The sequence below is a fragment of the Lycorma delicatula genome, chromosome 10 (assembly GCF_047948215.1).
Source record: "Lycorma delicatula isolate Av1 chromosome 10, ASM4794821v1, whole genome shotgun sequence".
NCBI classification, from domain to species: Eukaryota; Metazoa; Arthropoda; class Insecta; order Hemiptera; family Fulgoridae; genus Lycorma; species Lycorma delicatula.
The window spans coordinates 113,853,922-113,870,822 of NC_134464.1; the positions used below are offsets into that span (position 1 = coordinate 113,853,922).

Below are 16,901 nucleotides of genomic sequence, written 5' to 3' on the forward strand. Positions count from 1 at the left end.
ATTTAGTTATTTCCCGAGCAATGAGAAAAGGACTCACCCTCGAGAAATTTCCATCCTCCTTTGTAATGACCAAGTATTTGGGTTTAGGTACATTACTAATCTTGAAAAAAGCTTTTTCTAGCTTCAATCTCAATCCTTCTTGATTCCGCACTCTTTCTCCGTTTTGCCTCAGGCGAAACGGCTGGTTTTAGACGGGGGTGTTTACGTGAACCCTCTGCCAGGTTTGTTTGTTCAACTTGCATGATCGTTTTATCCCTTCTGTAGTAAGGCTAGCCGCCGGGGTACACCCCCACTCCAGGGCTATCAACCCTGGAGGTCCGTTCCGGTACTCAGGTGGAACCGGCATATGTCTTGGCAGAGAGCGGATGCGCAGTCTCTGCACTGACTCCAGGCCCTTACACACCGAGGTTTTCAGGGCTCCCATGCCACGAAAAACATGGGCACCTTAACTACGTGCTTGCCATCGCTGGGGGCATGTGGACAACGAAAGGTCTCCGTTACACCTGCAAATGACTTCAACCGTGGCCCCCACATCGCCACCTCTAAAGGTGATATCAATACATGTCTATATTCGTTAAAAGTTTTCGTACCTCAGGTGGCCGCGAAATCCAGTTTTGAAATTCGGCCGAAAAATAGCATATCCGAGAACAACACTCGGAACCCTGTTAGCCAGCTATATGTAATGTACGTAAGTACATTACATATAGCCCTGGAAGTGGAACGTAGATGTTGTGTTCCGGACGTAGGGATTACCTACCTCAGGGCATTATTATTATTATTCCGAGGCACCAGAAGCGACCCGTGTACTGGTGGACACCGGAGATTGCGGGGTGGCGCCGAGAGTGTCTTCGACTAAGACGGGTGGCCCAACGTGCGAGGAATCGCATTGACGCGAACGCCAGGTCAGCCGAGTATAAGACAGCAAAGAAGCGGCTCCGTCGAGCCATCAACGTGAGCAAGGCACGCTGCTGGAGAGAACTGACGGAGACCGTGGATGCAGACCCTTGGGGGCTAGGTTACAAGATAGTAACTCGGCGATTGGGGATCTCGCGGTCACCAGCTCCACTAGACGAGGCTAAAGCGGAACACGTCGTTAAGATGTTGTTCCCGGCCCACTTGGTCCGTGCCGAGCGGGACTTCAGCGACATGGGCGACTTCCTGCTCTTCTCGATGGAGGAATTGGAAGGAGTCCTACGGTCGCTGAAAGGCAAAAAAGCCCCTGGTCCCGACGGTATACCGGCCGAGGTACTCAAACTAGTTGGGCGCTGCAGGCCCCATCTTCTACTATAATGCATGTCTGAAGGCTGGGTCTTTTAGCGCCAGGTGGAAGACCGCGCCTCTTGTGCTAATTCCCAAGGGAAAAGAAAATCCAGAGTCGCCGTCCTCCTACCGCCCATTGTATATGCTTAACACAGCTGGGAAGGTATTGGAGAAGCTGTTAAAGAAAAGACTGGTTACGGCGATGAATCAGGCAGGTGGCCTGTCACCTAACCAGTACGGTTTCCGGCAGGATCGGTCGACCCTAGACGCAATCCAGGAGGTTGTTGAGGCAGTGCGGCGAGCAGAGGACCACAATCATTTTTCGCGACGTGTGGTCCTTCTCGTTACGTTGGACGTAAAAAACGCGTTCAACTCCGCACGGTGGAGCGATATTATTCGGGCCCTAGAGGATTCGTTCCATGTGCCTCAATACCTTCTCAGAATGTTAGACGCATACGTGAGGAACCGCGGTCTCATTTACGAGACCGCAGCAGTCTGGCGTAGGACTACGATCACGTCAGGGGCGGCGTGGGATCGATTCTCGGCCCCGACCTTTGGAACGCCGTCTACGATGGCTTGCTGAGGCTGGAGATGCCTGAAGAATCTGCCTTGGTTGGGTACGCTGACGACGTTGCGCTACTTGTCGCAGACCGCGACGTGGAGCGCGCCCAACTGAGGCTCGGTCGGGCCATGCACAGAGTCGGTGCCTGGCTATACAATCATGGATTGTCTCTAGCCCTCAGCAAAACGGAGATCGTAGTTCTCACGAAGAAGCGTATCGACACCATTCTCTCCCTGCGGGTCGGGGTAGAGGTTGTCGAGATCAAGCCGGCCGCAAAGTACCTCGGTATGATGACTGACGGGAAACTCAGCTTCGTACAGCCGCCGACAAAGCTGCGAGAGCCGTAACTGCTCTCAGCCGGCTTATGGCGAATGTCGGCGGACCGAAGGCCAGCAGACGGCGATTGCTGGTGTCCACGGTGCATTCCATCCTGTTATACGGGTCGGAAGTGTGGGCCCAGGCATTAAGAGTTGCGAAAAAGCGGAAGCGGCTCGCGCAGGTGCAACGCACCGCAGCCTTGCGAGTCGCTTCCGCGAATCGGACGGTCTCCTAGCCTGCAGTATTTGTGATCGCCGGCGTTCATACCCATTGCTACTTTAGCAAGGGAGCGCCTGGTGATCTACAGGAGGCGATGGGCAGGCAAAGACCGGGTGACCATTGCCAACGAGGACCGCACTCGCACGTACCTCGCATGGCAAGAGACCTGGGACCACGAGACCACAGGACGATGGACCGCAAGGCTTATCCCTCTGGTCAGACCGTGGACGGAGTGACGGCATGGAGAAGTGGAGTACTACATGACCCAATTTTTAACAGGTCACGGGAACTTCCGCGCTTACCTCTATGTCATAGGGAAAGCGCCGTCACTTGACTGCCTGTATTGCCCCGGTTTACGGGACGACGCTGAGCACACCTTTTTCAAATGTGCTCGGTGGGCAGCAGATTGAGGGACACTAGAGGCGGATCACGGAGCACTGAGTCCTCACAACGTGGTTACGATGATGCTCCATGACCTGAGTAGCTGGGAAAGTGTAGCCCAATTCGACGGCAACATTCTCAGGGCTAAAAAGGTTGACTTGGATAGTCCTGAAAATTAGGTAGCACCTAATCAGGCTAGTATAGGAGGACTCGACAAGAAGTAATGTGTTAAACGGTTCCGGGTCGAGTCCTTGTAGAAAGGGAACCCCCTTTCTACCAGGACTTAGTCGACCAGGTTTTAGATGGTAGTCTGCTGATAGCGATTGGATACTACCATCAGCGGGAGCCCGACACTCCGTGCGTAAATGCATTTCTACCATCCTCCTCAAAAAAAAAAAAAAATTATTATCATTATCATATATCATATCATATCATATATTATCATTATCATTATTATTACTTTATGTTTTGCTGCAGAGTATGGATGTACAAACTGATAGTTCATTTTTTGATGAAGATCCATTATCTTCCAGTATTAAAAAAGAAATCAAGCATGAAACAGAGCGAACAGAACATATGATCGCTCCTGTTGCTATGACAGATGATAAACTTTCAACATCTAGACAAGTAAGATATTTTCGTTTATGTTTTATGGTTTACCTAATATTTAGCATTCTTGTTTAACGCTTGATATTTTGACTAAAATTAAAAAAAAGTGATACCAAACTGTGTGTGAAATGATAAAACAGTATGTGTAGGATTGTATGATTGACAAGTCACTCCTGAAAACTCATGGATTTGATAAAGAATAAACATTCCGAGCGACGTTTTATATGAGGTTTCTTGTTTCTATCTTTGTAGTGCCAAAATATACTGTGTCTCATCACACAACAAACCTACTGCAATGAAACTGATATATTCTTGCAAGTAAATTTATAATCTCTTCACAGAAACCAGTTTTATAAGTAACATTGTTGTCCTCAGAGAAACTACTTCATTGTGTCTCTTATGGTACTGTAAATGTGGCACAGCCAGAACAAATTGTTTGTTTACCTCCCAACTGACAGCATGTTGCGTTATTGCTGTTGAAACATCCATCAAACATAGAAATGAATAAACGTAAGAAATATTGTGCTTCTTAATACCATTCCTATTGGTCTTTGGTAACAGCCATGAGGCTACTCTTTCAGGATCTATACGTCATGTATAGTTTTTAGTGTGGTATTTATGAGTTTTCTGAGGGTTCCTTGGGATTTTTAATGTGGTTTTATGCCATTTCTCTAGGGTTTTTCAGTACTCATTGATTAGAATCTTTTTTTCATGTGTATTAAATTATAATCGGTAATTATAATAAAATGATTATATAATAATAATAAGAGTATTGCACGATGTAAATCTGAAAATTAGTAGAATATATTGAAATGCCACTATTTTTTACCAAAAACTTACCTTTTTGGAGCCACGGAGGACATCAGCTTTCTCAAAACAAGATTAATTTTTTTAAGTTTCTTTTCATAGAGAATTGAATTCATATTTAAATGGTAGTATAAATTAAATTTGTGCTTACATTGTTGGCAGCTCACTGTTGAAACCATTCCCAGTATTGAATTCACTTTGCACAGTCTCTGGCCAATAACTTTTGAATCGCTTTATCCGGGACAAGACTGAGTTTATTACAAATTGCCTTGTTGCATTTGTTTTTCTGTTATCCTAACCTTTGCACTGATTTGTTAAGACTATATCACATAATAGTCGTTACGTCTTCATCAAGTACTTATGGTCTACCACTTCACTCATGATGATGAGTTTGGAAAATTTCTTCACTTTATTGCCTGGTTTCTATTTTCAGTTACTATTAATAGAACTAAACTACAGTAATTTTTTATTTTTATTTGGCAGTATGAAATTGCCTGTTAACTGACCAGTTTTAGTTTCTGTGCTATGTAGCATATAGTTTGATTGTGTTACATTTTGTCCTCTGTGTTTTTTAACTGCTTATACTAATGAAATTTTTATTTTTGCTACTTTGAAACAAACTTATTGTGCTTGCTTAAATATGAACATAAGATATTTAATATTAGAGTATAAGTTGTCAATTTGTAGTTGGCAGTATTAAAAATAACAAATTTTTCCGATAGATTTTAACTTAACAGTTACGTTTTTTTTTGTAGGATCATATTGAAGAAGTTACTGATGTGGAGAAAAGAGTTACTGAAAGTAGTTTAAAGACATCAAAGTGTGTGGTTTGCAATAAATTAAAATATAAGTGCATATGTGATAATGTCATCGATGATCTCAACAGTTTTTCTTTTAAAGAAAAGTGCTTGCAAATTACAGAAAAACCAGTTAAAGAAAGGAATGTCATATCTTGTCATCTTCCTATTCACACGTGTGTTCTATGTCAGGAGTCTTTCAGTCAGAGATCTACTTTAGAGTCACACTTATCAATTCATGTTGTCAAAAAAAACTTAACATGTAATTTTTGTAAGAAATCATTTAGTCAAAGGAGTGAATTAAAAACTCATCTCTTTATTCATACTGATGAGAAAAAATTCACTTGTAATTTTTGTAAGAAAACATTTCGTCGCAGGGATAATTTAAAAAGACATCTCTTTATTCATACTGGTGAAAATAAATTCACCTGTAACGTTTGTAAAAAAACTTTTAATCAAAGCAGTAGTTTAAGAAGACATCTCTCTATTCATACTGGTGAGAAGAAATTCATTTGTAATTTTTGTAAAAAAACTTTTAATCAAAACGGTAGTTTAAAAAGATATCTCTCTACTCATACTGGTGAGAAGAAATTCACTTGTAATTTTTGTAAGAAATCATTTAGTCAAAAGAGTAATTTAAAAACTCATCTCTTTATTGATACTGATGAAAAAAAATTCACTTGTAATTTTTGTAAAAAAACTTTTAATCATAGCAGTAATTTAAAAGCACATCTATCTATTCATACTGGTGAGAAGAAATTCACTTGTAATTTTTGTCAGAAATCACTTAGTCAAAAGAGTAATTTAAAAACTCATCTCTTTATTGATACTGATAAAAAAAAATTCACTTGTAATTTTTGTAAAAAAACTTTTAATCATAGCAGTAATTTAAAAGCACATCTATCTATTCATACTGGTGAGAAGAAATTCACTTGTAATTTTTGTAAGAAATCACTTAGTCAAAAGAGTAATTTAAAAACTCATCTCGCTATTCATACTGATAAAAAAAAATTCACTTGTAATTTTTGTAAAAAACTTTTAATCAAAACTGTAGTTTAAAAGCACATCTCTCTATTCATACTTGTGAGAAAATTTTCACTTGTAATTTTTGTAAAAAAACATTTAATCTAAAGAGTAATTTAAAAAGACATCTTTCTATTCATACCGGTTAGAAGAAATTCACTTGTAATTTTTGTAAGAAAACATTATGTCACAGGGATAATTTAAAAAGACATTCATTTGTACAGGTTAGAAAATTTCATTTGTAATTTTTATCTGAAAAGTTTTACACAAAAGTCAAATAAGGTAACAGGGTGGTACAAATTGTCTCTGTTACATGTCAGTTTGTGTTACATGTCGTTATTTTCTTTTTACATTATTGTATGCACAATTTTACTAATTATTGTATAATTAGTTTATAAACAAGATCATTTGGAAACATTTATGTTATATATGTATATTCTTTTAATAAAGCTTGTAATAACTTGCATTTTACGTGATTCATATTTCCTTCATTTCTGGTTGTCTAAAAAGTACTGAACCTTTGGAATCCAAAATGTAGAATACATTTATTGTTATTGAAAAATAACATTTTGAGACTAGTTGGACCATATTTTTTGATAACCTTCTGCCATTTTTCTGTCAACACCATAAAGGCTACACGATAGAACTTCTAAGGCTTCCGTTCTTAAAAATGAGATACGTGGTTTTCACAGGCCTTTATTGAAACTAATTTAACACCATTCAGGGAGTTATTGCAGAGACTGAAACAAGTGATATCCTAACGGTGCTAGGTCCTAACGGTGATATGGCGGATGCATTAAATCTACCAGTCAAGTTCTTGCAATTGTTGATAGGTTATTAAAGATGTCACATTTTGGCGGTTATCAGTGTTGTGTATGACATCCTTTCTATTTACTAATTCTGGCCGTTTTTTAAGTGCTAAGTGCAGTCGCACTAAATGCCAACAGTACAGGTTTGAGTCTATCATACTGCTTGGCAGCAGCAGATTGTGATACACGATGCCCTTCCAGTTACACCTAACACAACATAATCTTCCTGGCCATCAGTGTGGGCTTTGTCTCAGACTATGGAGTTTCTCCTTGCTTCAGCCACAATCTTTTTCACCATTGTGTTCTTTGGTTATCCACTTTTCATCATTGATGATCATCTGGCTTCAGAAATGGCTCAGTTTTGTTACGTTTCAGTAGAGATTCACAGATAGAAATTCAATTGAGTAAAGTTTTCTCAGTCAGATCATGTGGCACCCAAATGTCAAGCTTCTTTTTGTAACCAGCTTTCTCTGATTGGACTAACAGTGTTTGGTGATGGGTGTTAGGCCACTGACAATGTCATGAAGGCTCGCATGGCTAGACTTTTGCCAGAATATCATTTCACTTTTTCTGTGATTTTGTTGTTGGTCTTCGACTGCAAGGAGCATCTTGGACATAAAAATTTCCAAAACAGAAGCGACTGAACAATCTTTTGGCTGTTGTTTTTGATGACATATCTTGCCCCATAAACAACACAAGTTTCTTCACGGTTCTGCGCAGCATTTTCATCTTTATCGAAATAAAATTGTAAGATCTCATCAGTTTTGCTGAACATCCATTGATTTTCATAGCACAATACCTTACGTCCAAGTATAAGAATTGCAACATTTTTTGCACATCTAGTAGCTTCAACTGCCAGCTGTCAAATAGCATTCGGCCTGACCCACTGCGACTCATATACCCTGAGATTTAGAACATTAAACCATATAGTGTGCAAAACATTCATTACTTTTTAGACTTCCTATTATTAATACATAACAAATGAAAACTACAAGTTTAAGACATTGTTACTAAGATGTTCATTAAGTTAAGAGTATATTAGAAGTAATTGTGAAAGAATATTAACAACTGTATCCAAATATATATCTATAAATATAAAATAGCATGAGAGTCATTTATAAAAAACTTCCAAAAATCATTAATGAAGATTAATTTGAAATGAAGGAAATTTGTATATACGTCTTTCTTACAGTGTAAGTGAGCACCGAGAAAGAATTTTTTGAAATTTTGAATTTAAAGGTTCAAATTGAGTTAAATGTAATTTATTATTTTTCTGATCTCTACTTGATTTTTGGTATGTGTATGTGTGTGTGCACATATGCATGTGTGTATGTAATCTTCATGTGAATATCAAAAGTGCAGGCAGGATATGTCACGGCAGCTCAACAAATACAGCTACTGCCACTCTTATTGTATGTACGATGTGAATGGCTTTACCAGCCTCTGGTTACTCGACTAAAAAACATAATGTTTTAAAAAATAATTTTCCATTTCACAGAATGCGTTACAAAAAAAAAAAAATATTAAAAAACCTCTGTATTTTTATTAAAATTTTTAAAACGTCTTGACTTTAGAATAAGTTGTACGATACATACATACATTGTGTTTTTTGACCCTAAAACGTACAAATTTACAGAAAAAACCCAATACCCTGTCTTTGACATGATCACTGTACTTCATCTTTTAATATAGCTGTTCTAGCCATATTCCCTGGAAAAGTAATATTTATTTATAAAATAACGTTAAGTTAAAAACATATAAAAAGGCCATTGATGAAAACTTTGTAAGTAGATTTCTTCACATAATTTAATTCAACTTTGATAGCTAAGATACTAATAGTATACTAATAGTATTATATCTTAATCAAATCCCCATAAAGAGATGGGGGAAAAACTTTTTTTTTTGCTCTTTCTGGTTTCAAATTCCTAGCCTTGAATTTTATTACATCAATATATCAATTGTATTATATCAGTATATTCTGAAATACTGGCAGAGCAGGTACTACATATCTTATCAAAGCAATTTTATGTTTACATATAGTTCATAATGCACAAATTGATATCTATTTCTATCTATAATTTTTAACTATTAAAATTCATAAAAACTACTGTTTAAATTTTTGCGCTAAATGAATGTTTACAAAGTTCATATTATATTAAATATATGTATATTTATATAAATAATATCAATCTAAAAATCAATGTGATATTTGGTATTCCATTTCATTGACCAGTGCCTCATAATTATTAGATCAGTATGATGATATTCTGTTCGTAAACACTCAACAGGATGCTCATCAGCGAGTCGAGATCTATATTTTATGTCTTCTGACACATTTTGATATTATTTGATACATTTTAATATTATAATATTTATTGTCAAAAATGATTCGCAATGATATATGGTACCTGAAAAATGATTCTGTCCTGTAAGCTACTCTTTTTAAGAATGAAAACCACTCGGTAGTGCAATACAAAAGTTCTTTTTTTGACAAAAAAGCAAATCAGTATGGTTTTGATCTTGATTTGTCCATTTGACATTTTTTCAGTCGAGGAGATGAAAGAGTGTGTCACTCTTCGCTTAGCCGCTTTGTTTCAGGATCGTACTCAAATATCCACGATTCATCATCACCTGTGACACACGATTGAAGAATTCTTGGTCATTATCAATCCTCTCAAGATCAACGCACACGTTTCTTCGATTGCCCTGCTGTTCTGTTATGAGTGTTTTATGCACCGATTTCGCATGTCCAATTTTCTGACAAAATTTGATGTACACTTTAATAGTGTTTAAATTTAACTGTCCACTCATCATCCTTATTGTTAAACGATGGTCTGATCTCACAAGAACCCTCAAACGCTCAACGTTTTCGTCAGATCTTGAAGTTGAAGGTCTCCCTGAGCGAGGTTGATCACCAATGTGTTGTCGGCCTTCGAAATATGATTTGTGCCCGCAGAGAACTTGTGCTCTTGATAAGCAATGTTCCCCGTAGGCCTGTTTCAACTTTTCAAAGGTCAAGCTTGCGGATTCCCCAAGTTTAGCACAAAACTTGATTGCACAACTTTGCTCTAAATTCCGATGCTCCATTTTCGTAACACACAACTTCACTGATGGCTCTGTCAAAAATATTGTGTTGGCTGAACGGAGTTGAAACTCGTACTGAGCATGTGGAAGGGATGTACAAACCGGTCTAGCACAGACCGGTAGACATAACGTTGCCAAATCGCTTGCAGTGTTACCAATTTCATTACTTTTCTCACACACCTCGTATATGCGATCCGAAAGTTGTACATATCAGATTTCCACTTTTCACTTGTCGAACGTGTGCTCAACGATATTTTTCCAAACATTTAACCTTATTCGTAGAAAAATTGGTGACATCCGATTTCTCACAAAATTCTACGAGATGACTAGCAATAATTTTTCTTCTAATATTTAATTGATGAGCCAAAATTAACTTATATGTATGTAGCAACAATAGATCCGTCATACAAACAAATTCTTTTAATATTCCAATAAAATACATTTTTTGATTTCGTGTTATTTTATAAAGCAAAGTTATGGAATGCAACAAAATAAATGTCATAAACAGCACCCAAAGTTTGTTTCTCATTTTCATGATCGGTTTTTTCCTTTTTTTTAAATATAATCTGAAAATCTTTAATAAATAATTGGATCAATGCGATTACTGACTGCATATTTTTTCTGTGTTTCCAGTTAAAATTATCACATTCAATATAAATAATATGTACTAAAATAAAAACCTAATAACATAAATAATTCTTTTCGGAGCCTCGATTGGGTTTTGTTCGTTGATGAAAAACCATATGTGGTTATCGATAAAAACTTTGAAATTTTATTTATTTTGAGTTTTTAATTATTTTTTCACTTGGAAATACTCCATACAATTTAATAATTTCATTTGATTTTAAATCATCTTAAAACGAACTTTTATGTTCGATGTAAACAAGTTAATTCAATGAAGTATAATTCAAAAGTGTATACTGGGGGAAAAAAAAGAATTCTTTTTTTGTTTCAGGAAGAAAAATATGTAATTCTGAGAGTATTTTATTCTTCCGAATTCAAATATGATATTTATTTTTCCTCATCGCGCAAGGTTTCCGAGAGACAGTCATTTATAATTCAAACATTTTAATACTCTCTGCATTCGTCACTACAAAATATTCAAACATTTGGCTCACCTAGAAAGTAAGAAATGACTATTTTCTTTTACACTTCTCCTGTGAAGCATCCCTCTTGATGGTCCAACAATAATCGGCCAGCATATTAGAATTCCATTTGCCTTAATACCTCTTTTCCGTACCTGAAATCTCCTGAGGAAAGTGTTCCCCGTGCTCATCGCTCACTGCGCCTAGATTTTCCAGAAAGAAATCTATGTGCGTGTGCAGGAAGTGTACTTTTAAGGATATATTACTACCCAAGTTTTTATAAGATCGTTGACAATATTACAGTAATTTTCCGGCTTTGGATATCCCTAAAAAACCCTGAGTAACATTTTGAATGCTTGTCAAGCTGCTTTCTCCAGTGGATTCAATGGTTTCTCAAACTTTTCATTATGCATTAGTGACCGTATTTGTGAATCCACAAATAATCCTTCTGTAATATTTGCATCACTAATTTCAGAAAACTTCTGTTTTAGGTACATGAACCAGGAGTATTGTCCATGTCCTTGACGAAATTGTTTATTATTCCTAGTTTGATATGTAAAAGAGGTAGATACACATTTTTAGGCCATGGGTTATGCTGTTCATTTCTAATAAAATGTTTTTTTTTCTGTCCCTACTATCCCATTCATACAATAAACAACAGTAGTTTGTGTAACCAAGCTGCAGACCAAGAATAAATGCAATCACTTTCAAATCACCACAAATACTCAATTTATATACTGAATATTGAAGCTTTTTCAATATAGATTTAAAGTTTTCATAAGTTTCTTTCGTACTAGCAGAGTGGACCACAGGCACTGATGGGAATTTATTGCCATTATGCAGAAACACAGCTTTTAAACTAACTTTAGAGGAATCTATGAACAAGCGCCATTCTGTTGGGTTATGTTCATTACAAAGTGTCTGCATAAGAGAAGAAATGTCATTACAAAACACTAAGGCATTTTCTTCAGAAAAATAGACTTTAAATTCAGAATGATTACGATAAATGCTACATATCTCTGTATTCTTTTGAAGAAGATTCCATCCTTTTAGCCGGGAAGCAAGCATTCCAGATTGTAGCAATTGCATGTGGCATTTTTCCACCCGGTGAGAAGCATAGGACATGATAAAAAGATATATGGGACCCAGGCCCGTTTGATCCTGACTTTACTCCCAATAAAGTTCATTACACTTTTTTACCGATAGAGTAAGGTTTCGTCTTTGGGACTAGAGCGTTACTTCACCACATACATAAAAAAAAAGTTAGGATGATTTATAAAAAGTCTAGGCATTTTGTAATTAACGACTAATTAAAAGAAATAAAGTTGTAAATATTTAATACACAGTAATTCAGACACACAAAGCAGTCACAATGATTTGTTTACTGGTTCACTACTCTCTCACAACTGGCATTGTTCTGATGAATATATTCTGCACTAGGTAACGTTTGTACATGTCTATACACGTCTGAATCTACACAACAATAGCAACACAACTCATTGAGTTGGCTCCTTTGGTTCCATCACATTTATAATTATCTAGGATTTTTTAGTTGACAATGGATAAAAAAACGTTTTGAAATATTTAAAAAAATTAAAATAACAAAGAAGCTGGAGAAATAATACATAATGGATAAATTATGAATACATATTTGAAAACAGGATAAAGATGCATTAAGTACACCTATTGGTACTCGTGAGACAAAAATCATGTTGACCAGTGATATAGGCAACTTTACACGAGATATTAGGCACTTGAAATCTGCAAAATCAATCTGAAGATAAAAGTGTCCCGTGATGAGCTTCCTTAAGAAATTTAGAACTGAAGTTGTATTCCGTTACTTTCTTCTGTGAGCTAATCATATTTTTTTGTAAATTTATATGTCAAACCTACTAAAATGTAAATCCACCCAACTAGTAACATCTTGAAAGGAACTAATTGTATAGTGAGTATTATTAATTTGATTAAAGTAATTATTGTGGCTGATGCCACTTAGGTGTTGTTTTCATTCAATCGGGTCTTATAGCTACTTTTATGGGGATTTCAGATCTGCAAGGGCATGGTATTTAGAAATACGAATTTAAAGAAAACCAACTGAATAAATATTTGCATTTTATTATATGGTGAAATGTAATAATAGTAGGTACATTTTAACGAATAACAGTAAACATAAAATTGAATAGTAATGTTCATAAAAATATTCAAAACCCGTGTAACTTGAACGGGTCTGGCCATTTAAACCTTTTGTGTACTTAAAGGTACCCTAATACATAGGCGATATGAAAAACTACTTTAATCAAACAAATTTTTAGAAATATCACCTTTTAAAAATCATTTCACCGTTTCTGTTTTAAAATAAATCTGTAGTGCACTGCTACACGACGCAAACCTCTGCGGCTTAGCAGTATCATCGATAGATTTTATTAAAACGGTTCTAGGTTTGAATCCTGGTTCGACCAGACCGTTCCAGAGTTTTTAGATGTCCAGTGGTGCTGCAACTGAGGTCAGAGGGCTAAGTTCTACAGTTATGCTGCTGTCTGTACTCATTGTGGTGACGAGGGTCACAAGCGTGACGAGTGTCAGCAAAGTTCAGAGGGTCTGACTTGTGCTAATTGCAAGCGTGTTCGGAAGGAGTCCAAGCGCTCTGTGAATAGTAAAGAATGTTTTTTTTACCAGAGGACTTGAATTCTTTAGCGTTGAACGGTTAAATTCGGGCAGTTAAATGTACAGGACGCTTACAATGTTCAGATTGAGCTCAATGAAGTCGCTCTTCCTAGAGAGTTGGATGTTGTTTTATTGCAGTTGTCTCCGGAGAACTGTCAGGTTTCTCCTCTTCGAAGTGGTTCTTCTGCGGTTCCGATATTTAGAATTTAAAAGGTGAAAGTATTATAATAAAAAGAAACGATGTAAAATAAAACATTTAATTTTAAATAATCAAGAAATCATTTACAATAAAATCAATTATAAATTTACATATCTTTTTCATTTTTGCTGTTGAATTGTAACATCAAATTGCAATAAGAGTATGAGACTTGTACTACCACCTAAAAATAAAATTAAAAACAATTTTATTATAATTAAAAAAACTATTTAATTAGCTTAAAACTTTGTCATTATTTTATGCTGTTTTTCTCTTCCTCAATAATAAGATGTCTAGAATTATTTTACCTTGTTTACTAGATATTGTCCCGTAACGAAAATCGCTCCGTAACAGCCGACCGATGTTATATATGCGATCACATATTTTCCTTTCCCAGACATTTCATTGTTCTGAAAAAGAATAGATTTTAAAATATAAATATATAAAAATAAATCTTCATTTATTTATCGAATGTTTCTATCGCAAAATAGTTTATTATTTAGCGTGAAATTACTTGGGGTTTACTGTAGACCGCTTTTGAAACTACGTAATTGCGAATATAAAAAGAAAAAAAATTTTATGCGACTGTCATTTTAGCCAGGGTTGTCGTATCCTGACTTTTTATATTAAAATTGTATTTTTGTTGAATACCCTTTAAAATAAACGCGTTTCAACTTCTATTTAAAATTCTGATCGCTCTCCCTTAGCGATCTCATATCGGAAATAGATGAACGTACAAAATTATGAACTTGCAGTTCGCCTACGCGTCTGCACGGGCGTTTCTCCCCACCGACCCGGCCGACCGCGGAACCCTTCCGTCAGTTGCAGGCGGCTGTTTATGTAATTAATCCGTGCTGAAAAATCTATTCTATCGCGAACCTCTACCAGGAACGACCGAGAAGAAGAAGGCGGTAAAAAATCTCACTATATTTGAAGGATGAAGTTTTAGCTAACGTTAAAAGATATGCCGATTTTATTATCGCTCTAGAATTATAAAACGTACGATCTGACAACAAATATATAATTTCATTTTAAAATGCCGAGCGCGGTTTAAGAGGAGATTCTATGAAAAAAGATTCCGTACGTACTTTATCCAAATTTATTAATGAAATTTCCGCAAATGTGAATTCGCTTGAAGCGATGCAACGTCTAGCAAACAAGAATGATTTTATCGTCGTCCAATGATGTTAGATCATTGTAATATGATTACACGATATTAAATTAATTTTACATATCGATTTGTTTCACATTGTTAATTTAAAATATTTAATACTATTATGGAATCGGAACAATTAATAAGACAAAGATGGTCAGTAAAGGCCTCTATATCGAGAATTCTCATTTTACTGACAGATTTGATCGTTCACAAGATGATAGAATTGACAGATTAAGTTAAGTAATTTACAGATTAAGTTAAGGAATCTTTTTAATTTGCAAGGCAAATACGCCGTCGTTCGATAAAAACTTTAAATGGAATTTTATAATAATGATTTATCTTTCGATCGTAAATAAGTCGAGCAAGATTTATGTATTATAGAACGCCAATTACAAAATTTAATAAACGATACTAATAATGATAAAAAATCATCTAATAAAGAAATCAATTCAAAAACAGTATTACGCGTATTATTATTATTATTATTATTATTATTATTATTCGACATTTTTGGTAATCCGGTCCGGGGACCAAAAATGTCGAATAATTTATACCACCTTGGTTTAATATCTCGGTTGGGTTTAAATTATTCGCTGGTTCACTGAAATATATAAATCTTTGTTTTGATTATATCCGAAGTTATATTTATTCTAATATTCAAACTTCACAAACGTAACGTTGTTATAAATTAATTATACATGACTGTTAAATACGTGTTGAGTCTCTGATGGCTGATACTAGATACTGCTACTATTTTTCTCATTACCGCAATTCTTCGACTCGAGAGATTTATTATAGTTTAGTAAAATACTGCCGTTTAAAAATTATTTAAAATTCAATTAAAAGTACTTTATCGAATATTTTTTAAATAATAGTAATATTTACAACATTATAAAAAGAAATGTAAATATAAATACGTGTACGTGTGGAAATAATTTTCAATGACCTCTTGAGAATTACGAAGTAGTTCTTTTGTTTAGTATTTTATCGTGGTTTCCCTTAATCCGTCCAAGCAAATGCTGAGATAGCGCCTGGTTTTTTCCGTGGAATGCATATTTACCCGTTCCTAATGCGATCTACGTTATTTATTATTGTTTAATGAAGAGAATATTAATTTTACGTGTAGAAGAAACGTAAAGATATGTTACTATAAAAATATATAATTAAAATGACTGAATTCAGTGGTTTTTTTTTTTACAAAACTGTTGTTATTTGTAAAAAATGAGGTGATCTCTTTTCGCAATCATAATGCTATTGTCATGTATTTTAACACACTTGTATATAAAAAATTAACTAAAAATTTATTGCGACTTTATCAAAATGCTATACTTGAGTTGTTATTTTACTTGGTTTTTTTTAAAATTAATATAATTACCTGAAACATGCAAAATAGTACGACACCGAAATGGAAGCTTGCCAGTTAATTATATAACAAGGTAACATTCATTGAATTATATGTCTGTGTTTTTTCCTTTAATCTTCCTTCTACTATTAATCTGAGGCCTAAAATTGCTTCCTTTGTCCCTATACTTTTCCTGAAACCAAATCGGTCTTCCACTCTCCTCTCAGTTCTTCTGAACAGAATTCTAGTTAAGATATTTGATGCACGACTAGTTAAACTAATTGTTCTGTATTCTTCACATTTATCTGCCCTTGCTTTCTTTGGTATCATGACTATAACACTTTTTTTTAAGTATGACGGAACTTCCGTCAAAATAATGAAATAATTGCCGATATTAACACAATTTTTCCCCTTAATGGTGTTTTTCATTTATCAATAATCTGTTACCCATAAGTGCTAATACTGCAGTAAACATTTCAGCCGCTGTATTACATTTACTCATGTTTGAATATTAAAAAACTTACGTTGCCTGAAAACGATAAAAAAAAACAAAACGATTTACATATTAAATTAATCAGTAAGTTTTAAT

General features: G+C 35.4%; 1 protein-coding gene across 3 annotated transcripts in view; it reads left to right on the forward strand.

Annotated features, from left to right (window-relative positions):
• LOC142331093 (uncharacterized) overlaps nucleotides 1-16,901 on the forward strand; it is a 101,489-nt gene that overhangs the window by 43,622 nt on the left and 40,966 nt on the right. For 2 of the 3 annotated variants that reach the window (XM_075376762.1, XM_075376763.1), the window contains exons 3-4: nucleotides 3,218-3,367; nucleotides 4,912-5,449. In XM_075376762.1, the coding sequence (XP_075232877.1) occupies nucleotides 3,218-3,367; nucleotides 4,912-5,449 (688 nt within the window). Of the gene's footprint in view, nucleotides 1-3,217; nucleotides 3,368-4,911; nucleotides 6,441-16,901 lie in introns of those variants that run through there. The other variant, XM_075376761.1, reaches the window with a different exon arrangement.